Consider the following 17,073-nt stretch of genomic DNA (forward strand, 5'->3'; position numbering starts at 1 on the left):
GTCTCGAAATTGAGTAAATGTGGCATCAGACTTTGTTTTTTGACACTCGCTCGACCATTTCGTGCAGGAGGCATTTTCTTAGAAGTATAAAACTAGGCTGATAATCTCGCGTATAACATGTAAAATTATGTCTATTATAAAGAGTCACGTGTATCCGCAATAATTGCGCGCCCTAAGTACTTTCGAACGAGTAACATTTATACGCAAGAAGACTGATATAACATTGGAGGTAGGTTTGGTGGCTTTTTTTTTTCTCATTTGTTCGAAACGGTGTACACGCCTGTCGCCAGTGTAAAATCTACAAACAAACTAACAAACAAACAAAAAAACAAGACAAAAAAAGAGAATAGCAAGTCAGCACTTGCGCGTCTGGTTAACGTAAGTTAGGTTTCTATATCACGGCCTGTCTGCTTTAGTTTTCCTGAGTTTGTTATTACATTTATTATACAAGTGTATGAGTACCTGAGACAACAGCTTTTATCTGCTCTGCCAATCCATCTACGTAAGGTTTAACTTCTGGAAATTAAACGCGGCAAAATATTTTATAAAGGACAAAATGTTCTGGGTCACTAGTAAGATAATATCATTGGTGATGTAACTTTGCTCCGAAAAGCGTTAGGTAGAATCTTAAGAAATTCATATTAAACGTCTATTTTTCAAATCCTGAGTCCATAGGATCTCTTGTTTCCAGGAATAAACCTGTCTTTGAAACATAATTGTATAATGAGACTGTATATGAAGAAGATATTTTGATAAGTCTTTCTTCTTGAGAGTTTTCTTTTTCAAGGTCATCCATAATGGACATCCATGGGTCGTCTAAACTCTGCACTAACCACTTTGCTTTTTAAATTGGTCTCTCGATTCCACGAATCCTAAGGAATTTCACGAAACCTACAGTATTTCATGAAGTCTAAGGAATTTAAAGAATTTCACAAATTTAAATAAATTCCACGAATTAAAAAAAAATTGCACGACTTCTGAGGAATTTTACGAGTTTTAAGGAACTCTACAAATTCTAAAATATTCGAAGAATTTAAATGAATTTCAAAAATATAAAAATATTACAACGAATTCAGAATTGTTCAATGTTTTTATTAGAATTCTAGGAAATTCCACGAATTCTAGAAAATTCACGTATTGCGTGGATATATCTACGAAATTCTGAAAAGTTGCACGAATTCCAAGGAACTCTAAGACTTTAAAAAAATTTCAATATTATAAAAATATTTCAAGCATTTCAGAATTATTCCATGATTTTATAAAAATGTAAAGAATTTCACGAATTTACGTAAATCCAAGTATTCCAAGAAATCCCACGAAATTTAAAGAATTCCGCGAAATCTAAAAGAATCCCACGAATTCTAAGGTATACTGAGAAATCCAATAAATTACACGCTTTCTAAGGAATCCCTAAAATTCTAAGGAATCCTATTAATTCGAAGGAATTCCATGAATTCTAAAGAATTCCACGAATCCTAAAGAATGTCACGAATTCTAAGGAATTCGATAAATTCTCAATAATTCGAAAAATTATAAGGGAATCGAAGAATTCTAAAGAATTAGACGAATTCCAAGAAATTTGACGATTTTGAAGGAATTCAGCCAATTTCACGAATTACAATGAAGTCCAAGAATTTTAAAAGGAAGTCGAAGAATTCTAAAGAATTCCACAAATTATAAGGAATTCCACGAATTCTAAAGAATTCAACGCATTTTAAGGAATTCCGCGAATTCTGAAGAATTTCGAGAATTCTAAGAAATTGGACAGTTTCTAAGTAATTCGAAAAATTCTAATGATTCTAAAGGATTCGAAGAACTTGCAGGCATTCCACGAATTCTAAGAAATTCTGCGAATTCTAAAGAATTTCACGAATTCTAAGGCATTCGACAAATTCTAATTAACTTTTTTTTTTTTAATTCGAAGAATTTTAATGATATTTAAGGGATTCGAAGAATTCTAAAGGATTCAAAGAATTCTAGATAATTCAAAGAATTCTAAGGAATTCAAAAAATTCTAGGGAAATTCAAAGAATTTCACGAATTCGCAGGAATTTCACGGAATCTAGGAAATACCACGAAATTTACGGAATTCTGAGCAGTTGCGCGAATTCTAAGGAATTAAACGTATCGTAAATAATTCCACGGATTCTACGGAAGCTCAATAATTCTAAGCAATTCTAAAGATTTAAATGAATTCTAAGAATATAAAAATATAATAAGGAATTTCGAGTTATTCAACGATTTTTTTAGGATTCTAGAAAATCCACGTATTCCAAGAAATATCATGAAATCTAAGGAATTCGACGAATTATAAGGCATTGCAAGAATTCTAATGAACTCCGCGCATTTTACTTTTCTTTTTAAATTGCTCTTTCTATTCATTACACATAATCTGCAAACAGCAGGTAGGTTTAGTAATTAATACTCCCTCTTTTAGTATATTCTTTGGAATTCACTTTAATTCCTTAGAATTTTTCAGAGCTCCTTGAATTCTTTGTATTGTTCATATTTATTTTCTTGACACTTCGTCTTGTAAATTCTTGAAATTCTTTTCAATTATTCTAAATTCCTCCGAATTCGTTTGAATTTAGATGAATTCAAGAAAATTTCAGATCATCAAGGTCCTCAGAGGAATCAGAAGAGTGTTAAATGCATCAAATCTGCTCTTTTCCGCGTAGATATGTCTACTAAAATGAGGGTCTATCTCAAAAAGGAGGGAAGGCAGTTTAGACGACCAACGCATTAGTTTCGACGACCAATGCGTAAGCTTAGAAGACCAAAATGTTAGTGTAGACAAATAACTCTCCAGTTTTAGACGTTCATTGAACATGAAGGTATCGTAATGTAAAAAAAAACGCTAATTCCAGTATTTACTTTGGCAGATTTGTCGACAGAGAAGATTCGGCTGGTTCCAAGATTGTCTTTAAAAATATTGCAATACTGTAATTAGCTGTATGACTGTTGCGGACTATAATGGGTGACGCTGAGGGTGAGTTCGGCAGAGGGTGGTAAGGTTTTGAGAGATCCACGTGTAAAAATATATAATTCTGTATATCATATATATGTGTCTGTGTGTATACATATAGCTATATAAATACTGTAGTAAAAAACTATGATCGCGGAGGAGGGGAGGACATGACTCGAGTCTTCGTGGGGGTAAAAAGACCCACCGCCCTCTTCCGGTGGCAACACCCAGCAGCAACTGCGTAATCGTATTAGTTTATTAAAACAAAAGTCTATCATCGGCAAGATCACTGAGATTCTTCCAACGGTTAAACGTAGTACACTCTACATATTTCAATTTTGCTGTTATTGAACTGTATAGAGAGACCCCTTAAAGTCAAATTAATATTCAATGCTATGGCACTGTTTCTTTCGGTCAATCGATAGTTTCTAGCCGAGTCAACTTAAATATTAATCAGATCGTTTTTGACCGGTTCTCCTCTAAATCCATTTACGATTTCACGCTTCCGCCTCAATATGCTTCTAGAAATATGCGCCTAGAAATATGCTTCTAGAAATATGCTTCTAGAAATATGCTTCTAGAAATATGCTTCTAGAAACATGCTTCTAGAAACATGCTTCTAGAAACATGTTTCTAGAACTATGCTTCTAGAGATATGCTTCTAGAACTCTCTGTCTTCTTTTTAGATCTAATTAGATTTCCGATGAAAATTTGTACTCTGTATGATTTTTCTCTTCATTACTAATCTTTATAAAAATTACTTAAACGCTTCGTTCGTATATAGAGAGCTCAAGGCAAGAAATGGTTTCTTTGTACCGATTAGACCTGGATTTACGGAGACCTAAGCGAGTCCTTTTGCCAAATTGCGACTCCCGTGGATGTACAAGACAGATTGGTAAACAGATTTATGTGGACGTAATTAGAATTTCTTCTTTTACCCTATAATCCAACGAGTTCGTCATGATTCGTATACAAACGTTTGCAGTCTCGAGTCGTATACATTCGTATATGCGTATAAGATCTATAAGATTGTTTAAAAAAGAAAAATCTCTCTCTTACCTCTTGTTCATCCACAGACTCGCGAATTCCGCGTACTGAATCTTGAAGAACGTCTTTCATAAAGTTTTCGCTAAAAATCTCGATTCCTCTTGAAAAACTCTGCGCGTCCCTGTCAATATGATACTTGGCTTATAGAACTATGGTTAGTATACTTCGGAGTATTGTGTACAGTGTTTATCCTAGACCTAGTCCACTAACTAATTTATCACACTCTCTCTTTCTCTCCGCTCCTAAGCTCGCACGATCATTCTCTTATCATGATTTCGTCTCTCGCACTTTCACGCCTTTCTACGTATTGCTAAGTGCCTATGCGTTATCTAGCGAATTATTATTTATATTCTACAAAGTATGTTACTCGAATTATTAGCTGGTGTATGTATGTATGTATGTATATTAGTAGGAACCATTTTACATGTGTTAATCGAGACACGGCACGATTCGTCACGAGATTCGACTCCTCGAAATTTAAAAAAAAAAACATGTGCTAAAACTCGCATTGTTTACTACATTTTTTTACTAAATACACGCCAACGAGAGTAGTCAATGTTTCTGTATGAGGTTCACGCATTTGTTCACTTCCTATGACCGAATCGTTTGTCGCGTGCGAACAATTCAAAATCGACATACGTGAAATTATAAAAGGATCATATTTCCTTTGATTAAAACTTGAATAGTGAATTAAGATTTTCAAAATTTTAAAATTTTAAAAGGAACAAACACGAAAGGAAGACTTATGGTAAAATTACTCGATAACGATTATGTTGAAAGAAAATCTCTCCGAGTGTATGGCTGTAAAGGTCAGCTATGGTCGTTTATTAAATTCTTCTGAATTATCTGAATTCCGTGAATTCGGCGAATTCTCTGAAATTCTTAACATTCCTGATTTTCCTAATTTCCCTGAATTCTGCGAATTCCCTGCATTACTGGAATTCTCCGAATACCTTCTCACTTATTTGAATTCCTTTGAATTACCTGCATCCCTCGCATGCATCATTTTGAATTCCAAGAATTTAACAAATTTAAGAAACTCTGTGAGATCAGGAAATGCTGAGGAATTCTAACAACTTTAAGAAATTCCAATGACTTTAGGATAATTCAGGAAATTCAAAGTAATGCAATAAATTTAGGAAAAATCAAAGAATTGAGAGAACTCCGAAAATTCCAAGGAATTCCATGAATTTCAGGAACTCCAAGAATTCAGAGTTATTAATTGAGTTTAGAAGAATTTAAAACAATTAGGAGATTTCCACTAATTCCAAAGAATTCTGAGTAATTCCATCAATGTCAACAATTTAACAATAATGCAAGGAAATCAAAGATTTCCAAGAATTCTCACGAATGCTACGCATTTTAAGGAATTAGAAAAATTCTAAGGAATTCGAATAATTGTAAGGAATGCGCAGAATTCTAAGAAATAGTAGAAAATATACGAAATTCTAAGGAATTAAACAAATTCTAAGGCATTTGAAGAATTTTAAGGAATTTCAAAAATTCGAAGAAATTCTAAGGACTAAGAATTTTTGTAAAGAATTCGAAGAATTGTAAGGAATTCAAACAATTCTAAGAGATTCGACGAATTCTATGGAATTGGAAGAACTCTTAGGAATTCACCGCATTCTAAAGAATTCCACGAATTCTAAGGAATCTCAGCAATTCTAAAGGAATTCTAAAGAATTTTACAAATTCTAAAGAAATCTACGAAATTCTAAGGAATTGCATGCATCCTAAGGCAGTTTCCGAATCTAAAGAACTTTAAGGTTTTAAATAAATTTCAAGAATATAAATATGTTTCAAGGAGTTGGGAATTCAATGAATTGATAAGAAGTTAAGGTATTTAACAATTTTAAGGAAATCCACATATTCTGAAGAACTCCACGAATTCTAAAGAATTCTACGAATTTTAAGGAATTCAAAAATTTTAAAGAAATTCGACAAATTTTAAGGAATTCGATAACTTCTAAGGAACTTCACGAATTTCAAGGAATTTGACGGAATATTACGAAACCTTCGAAATTCTGAAGATTTGTCCAGATTTTAAGGAATTCTCAGGATTTAAGTGAATCCTACGGTATCGTAAAAATTGTAAGCAATTCTACGGATATGAATGAATTTCAAGAATATAAAAATAAAACAAGGAATAGCACGAAAATGACAAGAAAATGTAAATTAAAAAAAATTTAAGAATCCAGAGTATATTCAATGAGTCTCATCATAATTCAAAGAATTAAGAAGAATTCAATAAATTCAGAGAGAATTCAAGGAATTTAGAGAATTCTAAAAATGATTTCAGAGAAGTTAAAAAAATCCAAAGGATTCTCCAAAGAAGACAAAGGAATTCCAAGTGAATTAACGTGAATTAAAAATCCTTTTAGACCCGCACTCCATAAGATATTCTTCTAACAGCGAGATAACAAACTTCTTCCAAATGAAAGCAAGAAAATCTCCATCAAGTATGTCGCTCAAGAGTATACTTCGCAAAAAAAAGCGTGTGAACGTCTTATCTATACAGTGTACACTCGCGACATCTTTCAATAATCAAATTCGCGCGACTAAAAGTGCGAGTGAACACATGCTAAACAAAAGACAAATAGAACGGGTGGGTGGGTACCTGTACCTCTACATACAATCCTAGCGCTACGCGTATCCGCTGCACGCCCATTTCGTGGCACACTAACTTTTCTATAAATCTAGGCAATATATATATTTCCTCAACATTCATATATATAATATTAATAATAATAATAATTATATCTCTCGTCGAACCAACGCGAAAAAAGGCGTTGATAAAACTTTCGAAAAAAAAAACAGGTGCGGCATCACGGGTCGTATTCTTATTCTCTGTCTACGTTTTAAGTATCTTCTACGAATCGCCTTCTGTTTTCTTGATGCCGACTAAACCGACAATACCTTTTTCAAGTCCAGTTTTCAAATTGGCTCCTCTTCACTTCTTCATTTTGATCTCCTTCGAGTACCAACTTCTTGTTCCTTGCTCGTTAATCAATAAATCCTATCAGCTATCGTTTATTATGTGCACTGAGGTAGACGGATGGAATATTTAATCAGAAGTGACGACACGTTTGCGCCGTCAATCTATTTCTATAATCTGCTTGAGAATCTCTATTAAAACTTTTTCTTTGAAAAATATATAATTGCCTGAGGTAGTGGATCAAGTTTCGTACATCTGCATGAACGTTGCTTCCCTGTTTTGGTACATATGGACTACTATTGTTAGACCAGTGACTGATAATCCCGAGTCAGCCTGAACTTCATCAGGACCGAACATCAGGAAAAACTCTTTCGACAAGAGATAGAGAGCGAGCGGCGAGTTTTACTCTGCTTTCACGCCTTCCGGCGACTCGTTTTCGCTAAAGTCGTCCTCCTCGCCGGCGGAGGAGTCACCCTCCTCCATCGGCATCATGTGTCGATCAAGATGATGACCCTTCCGGTCCTCGTGTAAGACCCCGGGCCCTCTACCCTCGTCCCGACCAATCATCGGATAGTCCTCCATCCCGCGACTGCTCATCTTGTCTATCGCGCTCAGATGCGCGACCTTCGCGGCCGCAACAGCCGCCGCTTGTTCTGGACTCAACCCTAATCTCGTCAGATTCGAATTCTCCGCTATGAATTGTAGATACGTGTCGAGAATCGCAGACCCGGTCGCACTCGTGTTGTGATGACCCGGCAAATGAACCGGCGGATGCAGGGATGCCATGTTTGGCTCCCTGTTCATGTGATACGAGTCCATGGATTTGGCGGCAATCGCGGTCGCTGCAGATTTGCCGTTGCCGGTGATCTTGGTGATGACGGTATTGTTGTTGGGCGTTGGCGAGCCGTACCTCAAGCTCAAGGGCAGAGTCAGATCCTCCGGATCGTCACCTCCGCAGATTGAGCTCCCAGCTTCCGAGGGTGCCCCGCCTCGTGGCAGCTCCAGTCTCATGTCTCCTCTCCGCGGCCCTGTCGGACTCGCTCTGGCCCTCAGTTCGGCGGGGCTCACCTTCACGCCGGCTTTCGCGAGTAGTCGGGACGCGAGTTCCGGGTCGAAAGGACTTGGCATTGCTAAAACCGGGAGGTCTTTCGTACTGATTCCGCGATGCTGGCGCGACATGTGCGAGTGCAGGGAGTTTCGCGATTTCGCGACGGTGCCGCAGAGCACGCAACGGTAACCGGGACAGATTGTGTGCTTATCTTCCAGATGCGTTCGCAAAGTGTGCGCCGAACGGTAGATCTTCCCGCATTTTGGACAAGGTCTGGGATCCGTCGCTCGTACCCGCAGCATGTCAAGTCCCCTTCTAGCGACTGAAATTAAAGAAAACTCATTAATTCGAAGTTTCGTTGGTAAGTTAAGAGTAGTTTTCAGACTTCACAGAACGAAATTTTCGCGAGAGAGGAGAAATGGGGAGATTTTTATGAAAAGAGGGGAATAAAGGGAGAATTGATTTTTTAAACTTAAGAATTGATGGTGGTAGCATGTTACTAAAATTTATAGTCGAAATGTATTATATACTTTCTACTGTGAGAGATGAATTTTCATGAAAAAAGTTAATATTCAATCAAGAAAGGTGAAATTTGAACCAAGTGGTTTAAATTTCAGAAACGAAACATTCATTTTTTATCAAACAGTTGGACTTACGATCAACTGGTTTTGAACTTTTAAGCCAATGAGACGAATTCTTAACGAATTAATGAATTTTTAACAAAAAAAGATGAACTTTCGATTAAAAAAGATGAGTTTTCTACCATAAAAGATGAATTTTCAATCCTAGAAGACGAAGTTAAAAAAAATCAGTTGAATTTTTAATGAAAGAGCTGAATTTTCGATACGGAAAGTTAAATTTTTTGATAAAAATCACACATGTTTAACAAAAAAATCGAAATAATGTAATTTAATGTGTGAAAAATTAATTTTTAGGAAAGGAAGAACCGATTTTCTACTCAAAATGACACTTTTGAAAAAATTACATCAATTTTCAACCATATAGTTCAATTTTCAATTTATAAAGGATAATTTTTTTCACCAAAACAGAAATAATTAAATTTTAAGATAAACTAATTTTCGATAAAAATACCAGAAAAGTGAATCCTTGAAAAAATGTACTTTCAAGAAAGCATTTCCGCTTTCCATCAAAAAGGAATAATTTTTAATAAGAAAAAAATATTTTCTACTAAACAGTTCTACTTTCAACGCAAAAACATAAATTAAAATAAAATAACGTTAATTTTCTACAATATAATTAAATTTTCCAAGAACTAGCTTCATTTTTAACCAAATTGTTTAGTTTTCTACCAAAAAAATGTGAATTTTAAAAACAGAAGATCAAATTTTCACGAAACAAGAATGGAATCTCAATCAAATACAAAAATTTACAATCAGTTACATTTTTTAACAAAACAAAAAAATAATATTTTTACCGAAAAGAGTGAATTTCTAACTGAAAAGATTGAATTTTGAAGCAAGCAGTTGAATTTTCAACCAAAAAGTGTGCACGAATTCTAAGGAATGCCACGAATTCTAATGATTTGCACGAATTTTAAGGAATTTCACGAATTCTAAGGAATTCTATGAAATTCCAAAATTTCTAGGGAATTGCAAGAATTCTAAGAATTTGTGCGAATTTTAACGAACTTAAATAATGCTCAGGAATTCTACGAATTCGAAGGAATTTGGAGAGTTCTAAAGAATTTCACGAATTCTAAGGAATTTTACGAAACTTAAAAAATTCTACAAATTATAAGGAAATGCACGCATTCTAAAGAATTTCACGAATTCTAAGGAATTACACGAATTCGAATAAATTAGACGAATTCTAAGGAATTTCAGTTTAAAAAAATTAATTCTCAACCAAAACATCTAGTTTTCAGCGAAAAAGATCAATTTTTACGAAAAAAAAATGAATTTCCAAACAAAATGCAATTGTTGATATTTGAACAAAAAATGTTAATTTTAATTTAAAAAACAGTTGAACAGAATAAAAAGATACGAATTTTTCACAAAATAGTGCAATCCTTTAGCAAAACAGATGAAAAATATTACTTTTTAAGAAAATAGATGACATTTTAACAACAAAATTTAATTTTGAACCATATAGTCAAGTTTATAACCAAACAAGATGAATGCTGAACCAAAAATATAATAAAAGACATTTCAACAAAAAAAGAACTTTTAACAAAAACCGAGAAAAGGAGAAAGTTTCTTAAAAACAGGGGACAAGAAAAATTCTTTTTTTTCTAAAGTTGGAAAATAAGGGAACATGGAGAAAACTGTGAAGTCCGTTAATTCAAATATCATTAAAAAATAGTAGTTTTAGGCAGTGCAGAATCGATTGTGTCCAAGGAAAATTCAAACAGCGAAAATTGCGCGTAATTCAAGATTTTGGTATAATGAATTCTGCGCTGATGTAGTCTTTCAGTTCAGAGGAAATTGGAATTACTAGGGTTGCATAAGAGCCAGAAAATTTCAATGAATACCTTTTATTATACAAAGCATTACTTAAATAGTATATACTTCATTTGATGTATCGCGTTGTCTATATAGGCTAAAGTTGGTTTAAAATAGTGTTTACGATACTCTATACATTGTTCTTCTCGTGTCACCGATTGTGAAAATTTTTTTTAACTACAAACCTACTTTTAGGCGACATACACTGATCCTCAATTCAGGTATTCCGAATTCTTGAAAGCCCGATATTTTAAATTAATCCGAAAAAATGACTAAAAATTTTATCTACAATTTCCACAGCCAATGACGCGAATATATTTACTGTTTTTTACATAGATCCTGTCTTCAGATAAAGTTGGTGCAAAAAATATTTCCTTCTTGAAAGATCTGTGTGTCAGAAGTTGTTGGGTATTTTGGGGGAGAACGTTATCTGAAGACAGGACCGATCTATTCACGATTCCATAAATCGTGTATACTCGCGGCCTCTTCTAATAACTATCATCTCATCAACCAGGGCAAAGAGGGATCAACATTTATGCTCTATAACTTTATGATTTTTTTGTATTTTTTTCTTTAATCAAACTCTGAACATTTTATAAATAATATTCTTAGGTCTACATAAACATTCCATCAAGGAAAAAACATGTTCTAGATATTAATAGTCTTGATCTATCATTGCCCCGGTTGACAATATTTCTCTCTAGCTCTAAACCAGAGCATCGTACTCCTGGGTACTACTTTAGCTAAAAAATACTGACAGGAAAAAAAGTAGAAAAATAAGGCTAGGTACTCTTAGGTCGATGCACTGTAGATTTCTACAGAAGTTTCAAGCCTCTCTCGCGACAATAAATTGCGTCTTTCTTCATTTCTTAAAACTTAAAGTGTGATTTTGTATGTTTTAGAGGGTAAACACACCAATCGAGGGCCACTGTCCACTAATAAATAAATAAACAATTAATAATGGTATATTCGTATACACGTTCCTTACGTATTCTACAATTTTTGCAGAAAATGGTATTTAATTATATTAACTTCTTAGATTCGAGGTTTTTAAGTGGAAGACTTGACATGAAACACAACTTCAATTGGCCAATTGAAGGGTAGCAAGTTTCTACTTTGGTCGTATTCAAAAATCTAATTTTCAATTTTTAAAAAAAGTTGACATTATTTTTTCTAACCATTAATTTGCAGCACTGCTGTGAAAAAGGTTTTATTAAAAAATATTAGGTTTCGAGAAAATGAATAGGGAATTTTTGTTCTCGAGGAGCACGTTGAGATGACATGCTACCCCTCAATTATTGGTGTAGATTCCCTGCTATATTAAAATGCATTGGAAATCGTTCTTATAAACCGAAAAAATATATTTTGATTCTAAAAGCTGTTGCAAAACGTAAACGATTCAAAACTAAAACCTATGATGAGCTTCCTGTCTCGTATTTCCATAAAAATGTTTAGAAATACAAGAACAGCTTGGATATTTATACAAAAAAAAACACACACACACACACAAAAATTTGACTATGAAACATCACCACTGATTTCAGCTGCTTAAAATCTTAAAGCTATGTTCATTTAACGTAAGGCTGGCTTACTCAGCTTAGAGGAACATTGTTTTCGCGATGCTAAATTATCTAGGGATCTAGGTGTCGTACATGCTTCCCTTTACACAATCTAAGCAACTAATTCTGACTTTATACAAAATCACTGTTATACAATATTTGCATTAATTATTAATATATATTCTTTTGTTTCTCGGCGTATGTACAAGTGTGCGCTTCCCACATAGGGCAGACGTTATACGAAACTATCGGATTCTATGCCATAAAGCTTGTAACTTACCATTAACAATTTTTCAGGAAATAAACTTCGGATTTTTAAATCTCGAAGATGCTATTAAGTACCCCTAACTTTTGACTCCTGTGAGTAGTAAAATCAATTTTTATTTGCAGAGAGGAGGATAAAGATTAGAGAGAAAATAAAACCTTTAGAGCTCTTTGCGATTTTTTAAAGTCTTTGAATGACTAATTTTGACCTAAACTTATTTCAAGTAAGCTAAGAATTTAAGGAAGCAGTCACATTAGTTAAGTAAGATTTTTAGTTCCCTTCTCCAATTAATTGTAAGGTAACAAATATTGTTAATAGATTTCTATTGTAATCAGTCGAAATAAATGCGTTTCAACACTTGTGAGTTAATTTCCGCGCCGTTAGTTACGCGAAAATATACGACGTCCGATCATAACCAGCTTGTATCACTGTCGTCCATTATGCATCAATTATCCCAATATTTATTAATTATTATTAGTACTTCATTTTAAAACATCGTAAGAAAGGGAAAAAATTTGTCACTTCGTTAATGTTGACACTTTATATTTTGAAATAGGTTTCTCGCTTCAGTAGCCTCTCGCCGAAGAAGTGATACATCGCTGCTATGGTCAGACGTCGGTCCTTCTACAGCGTCCGCGCGAAATTTTCTTATCTAATATAACTGCTTCGAAAATCAACTTTTTAACGAACTGTCTGTGATGTCTGATTTTACCTCTATTTTTCTCTCACTATTGCCACCTTATTCGTAAATGATAAAACTGGAAGGGTCTGAAAAAACGTCTACCTCGCGTATCGCGTTTGTCACACAAGTCCTCCATCCTGAGATCATTACTAAGAAAAATAATAACTAAATTTAACAATTTGAATTTTTCCCTAATGGTCTCCCAATTATTTTTCATTACCTTGGGTTGTTACCTTTACACCTTTTTTAAGTTTTGACTCCCGAATTCGTTTGCTCGTTTGACTCCGAAATGTTTGATCACACGTAGGTCCACCTCAGAGTTTTAATCTGATCCCACTGCACTGGATGTTTGAGCCTCATGTGATTACGGACACTGTTTGGATGGGAAAATCTTTTGGCGCAGGAGGTAACAGGACAGGTGGGAGAATCTCTGGGATAATGAAGTTCCAGGTGAGCTCTCATGGTGCCAATATCTTGCAGAGTTCTACAACAGAGCGGACACCGGTATCCGTGTTGACGATGATGCTCCCTTAACATCCGCTGTTGTCGGAAGTCTGGCTGGCTTCTCTGGAACTTGCTCTGATTGTGATCGTCCACTTCGTTACTTCGCTGATGGTGAGAAGGAGTCTCCGAAGGTAGCTGTAGGTGATGGCTGTGGTGGTGGTGGTAAGCCGTGTCATCCGCATCATCCAGCCCGTGATCTGCAACCACCACCACACCAACGTTACCACCAGCCACCACCACCACAATTTCACGACATACAATCCCACCCTCCAATAATATAAATCCTAGACGATGACTACTCTAGCGGCATTCATCTCAATCTAACTTTAGCTCGGTATATCTCTTATCATAAAAATACTATAATAGATCAAAAATATGTGACGTTTAAAGGATGAGTGTGACAACACATATTCAGTGACGTTATTTAAGATTCATCTAATCGATTCGAAGAGAGGTGGAGGAGGCTCAGAGGTAAAATCGGGTCCCCAGTCGGCAAAAAGAATACTCTCTTCCTGAAGATAACTTTGGTTCATCAAATTGGACAATCTCTTTTTGCCCACTGGGTTGCAACACTCTAACAATTCTACGAGATTAAGTTTTATGACTTTGCTAGGAGACGTTCGTGGAGGTGAAATGGAGAGGAAAGACTTAGATAGGATTCGAAATCGCTACTCATGGTAGAGAGGACTGGCTGGGTTGACTGGGGTTGTTAAGATTCGGACGCTGATGTATCCCGTGGGCCTGGAGTTGATGATTGATCAGATAATGTTTCGTCTTGCATCGTTTGCCGCAAACGTGACATTGAGGCCAAGTGTCGGGAGGTGGCCAATTAGAGTGGACGTTTTTCACGTGCTGTCGGAGGTTGCTTGGTGACGAATAGCTCCTGCCACAGTAACGACATAATGGTCGCGCGTCCTCATGTCTCAAAGCCGTGTACAGCCTCGCAAAGTTCTCCACGACCTGTGAGGTATCGGTGGTACCTGCTGCTGCTGCTGCAGCTAGCACTTCCTCCCTCTTCGGCAACGCCGATCCTACAACCAGGACGTGCCCGTGAGTTGATTCTGTTCTCTCGCTCACTCCCTTTCTCGCTCACACCTAACTCTAGCACCAGTCAGATTCTTAGACTCTCAATCTCTCTCACTCATTCAGAAACTACCTTCTTTGCATCATTCGTTCTGATGAAGTAGCGACTCTGCCTCTTCCTCAATCACTTCATCCCTGGAAGACTATTGCTTCTTCAAATAAAGAAACTAGCAACTCGACAATCATACACACACGCAAGCTACTCTCGTACTCTCAGGGCATGCCCGGTTGTAGGATAGTGTGTGGTATTCCGATAAAAATGTATATTGACACGATGAAAAGGCTATCATTCAGAATGCAGTTTAATGCTTGTTCCAGAGAAGCAATTAAGTTTTGTGGGAAATAATGGGAAAGAGGAGCCTCCTCGAGAATAATCCTTTCATTAAGATATTTTCTGCGATATACTCGACTTTTATTAAATCCACAAGACAGTCTTGAATTTTTTGTCAGTAACTGTTCATATTGCTTTATTGGGTTTCCTCCAATAGGTTCAAAGTGCATGCGAAAAATAATTAAAATTATTGACACAGATCTGTGAATAAGAGGCCAATTGATATCAAAAATACCTGAGGTCTCTCCTGTCTTTTGATTTTTAGAAGAAACTTTCAGGCACTTTAGGAAGATACTCTGTTCAATCAACTAAGCACACACATCAATCCTAAGCTGCAAACTCTTACGGAAATTTTGTTAAACCATTTTATTTTTAATGAATTGGCACCATTCTGCAATTGTACCTTTGAAGGATTACAATTTTAGAGGAAAAGATAAAAAAATGAAACTTTGGAAGGAAGAAGAGATAAGCCACGAAGAAGGATGAAAAACGAGAGAAAAGGCAAGTGAGCGAACTACGTAGAACCCTTGTATTGATCCAACCTCAACGCCTCGTTACGACTATCTTTTCTACGAATCTCTAAGCAGAGGCCAAACCCACTTCTGTAATGGCATTGTACGTCAAAAAAGTAGTAATAGCAACAAATCACGATAGGTTCTAAATACTAGAGATATTTCAATCTAGTCGGAGTATGATTTTGAGGAAGAAAAATCCTCATTGGTAGCTTTAAGAGAAAAATTAATGTCGTGGAAAAATATTTAACTCAGTAAGAAAGGATTCTTCTTTCAAATCTTACAAGGAGATGCTCAGAGTTGGAATTTTTTTTAAAATCCTAAAATCTCTACTGAGAGTACATTGAATGTCTATTAATTTGTTTAAAGCCTATCTGCAAATGACGACCCGTTTTCGAAAAAATCTAGGTTTTTAAACAAAATTTGTTATCAATCAAATCTAAATCCCGAGCCAGGACTCCACATTGATTCTCATTTTTTTCGCACATTGCTATTTAAAAAAAATGCTTGGTTTTAATAAAAAAAATGTCACTATTCAAAATTGAAAATTTAATTTCTAACCGTTGAATTTTTAATTTCCTTTAATTTTTAGCAGTCGAATTCTCTTCGATTTTCTTGAATTATAAACAGTTAAATTTTCAATTTTCTTCAATCTTCAATCAGTTGAATTTTCTTAAATTTTAAACTTTCTTGAATTTTCGAATTTCTACAAATTTCAGTATATTAATTTCCTACATTTTTCAATATTTGAATTTTCAATAAATAAAAAATGGGAATGTTGAAAATTGAAGAAAATTTCAATTTTAATTTCCATCAGTTAAATTTTCAAATTTCTTGAATTGTCAACAGTTGAATTTTCAATTTTCTACAAATATCAGCATTATAATGTTGTTTTTTTTTTACATTTTCAACAGTTGAGTTTTTAATTTTCTTCCATTTTCACACTGGAATTTTCCTAAATTTTGAACTTTCATCAATTTTCTAAAATTACCACCTGTTAAAAAATTTAATTTTCTTGAATTCTCAATATTTCAATTTTCAATTTTTCCATTTTCAGCAATTCAATTTTCTTAAATTTATAACTTTCTTGAAATTTCGATTTTCTGCAAATTTCAGCAGTTTACTTTTCTACAATTTTATTTCTAATTAAATTTTACTGTTTTTTAAAAGTTGTAAAAAAGTTTCTTTACACAATTATAAATAGAAATTTAATACATAAACATACAAAATTTTAGCAAAAGTTTTTAAAAAACATAACCTGCATTTTTCTTGAATTTCCAAAGTTGCATTTTCGACAGTTGAAGATAGAGGAAAATTAACTTTTGAAACTTTGAAAATTCAAGATAAAATGGTAGTTGTAATAAAAACACATGTTAAAATGTTAATTTGCATAATTTTGCATGGAAGTTCTAATAATAAACATTTTATTCCAGTTTTTTAAAGGCTATTTAAAATATTAAAATATATATGAAGGTATTTCCAAGGATTTAAACTTTTCAATGGATTTCAAAGAATTTATTTATAAAAATCGAGGGATTTCGAAGATTTAAAGAGATTCACAAATATTCCAAGGTATTTCCACAGATTTTAAGCAATTTCCAATTTTTTTGGATATTTTAAAAGATTCCAGGCAATTTTAAATAGATTTCCATGATTTCTCAAGAGATATTAAAAACA

General features: G+C 34.5%; 1 protein-coding gene across 3 annotated transcripts in view; it reads right to left on the reverse strand.

Moving 5' to 3' along the window:
* Positions 1-243: 243 nt before the first annotated feature.
* Positions 244-17,073, reverse strand: part of LOC117182935 (protein abrupt) — a 69,272-nt gene continuing 52,442 nt past the window's right edge. The window contains exon 6 of one of the 3 annotated variants that reach the window (XM_033376050.1): positions 244-8,320. In XM_033376050.1, the coding sequence (XP_033231941.1) occupies positions 7,353-8,320 (968 nt within the window). In that variant the 3' untranslated portion in view covers positions 244-7,352. Of the gene's footprint in view, positions 8,321-10,510; positions 14,502-17,073 lie in introns of those variants that run through there. The other 2 variants (XM_033376052.1, XM_033376053.1) reach the window with 2 other exon arrangements.

Source organism: Belonocnema kinseyi, chromosome 2 (genome assembly GCF_010883055.1).
Source record: "Belonocnema kinseyi isolate 2016_QV_RU_SX_M_011 chromosome 2, B_treatae_v1, whole genome shotgun sequence".
In the NCBI taxonomy this organism is placed as follows: domain Eukaryota; kingdom Metazoa; phylum Arthropoda; class Insecta; order Hymenoptera; family Cynipidae; genus Belonocnema; species Belonocnema kinseyi.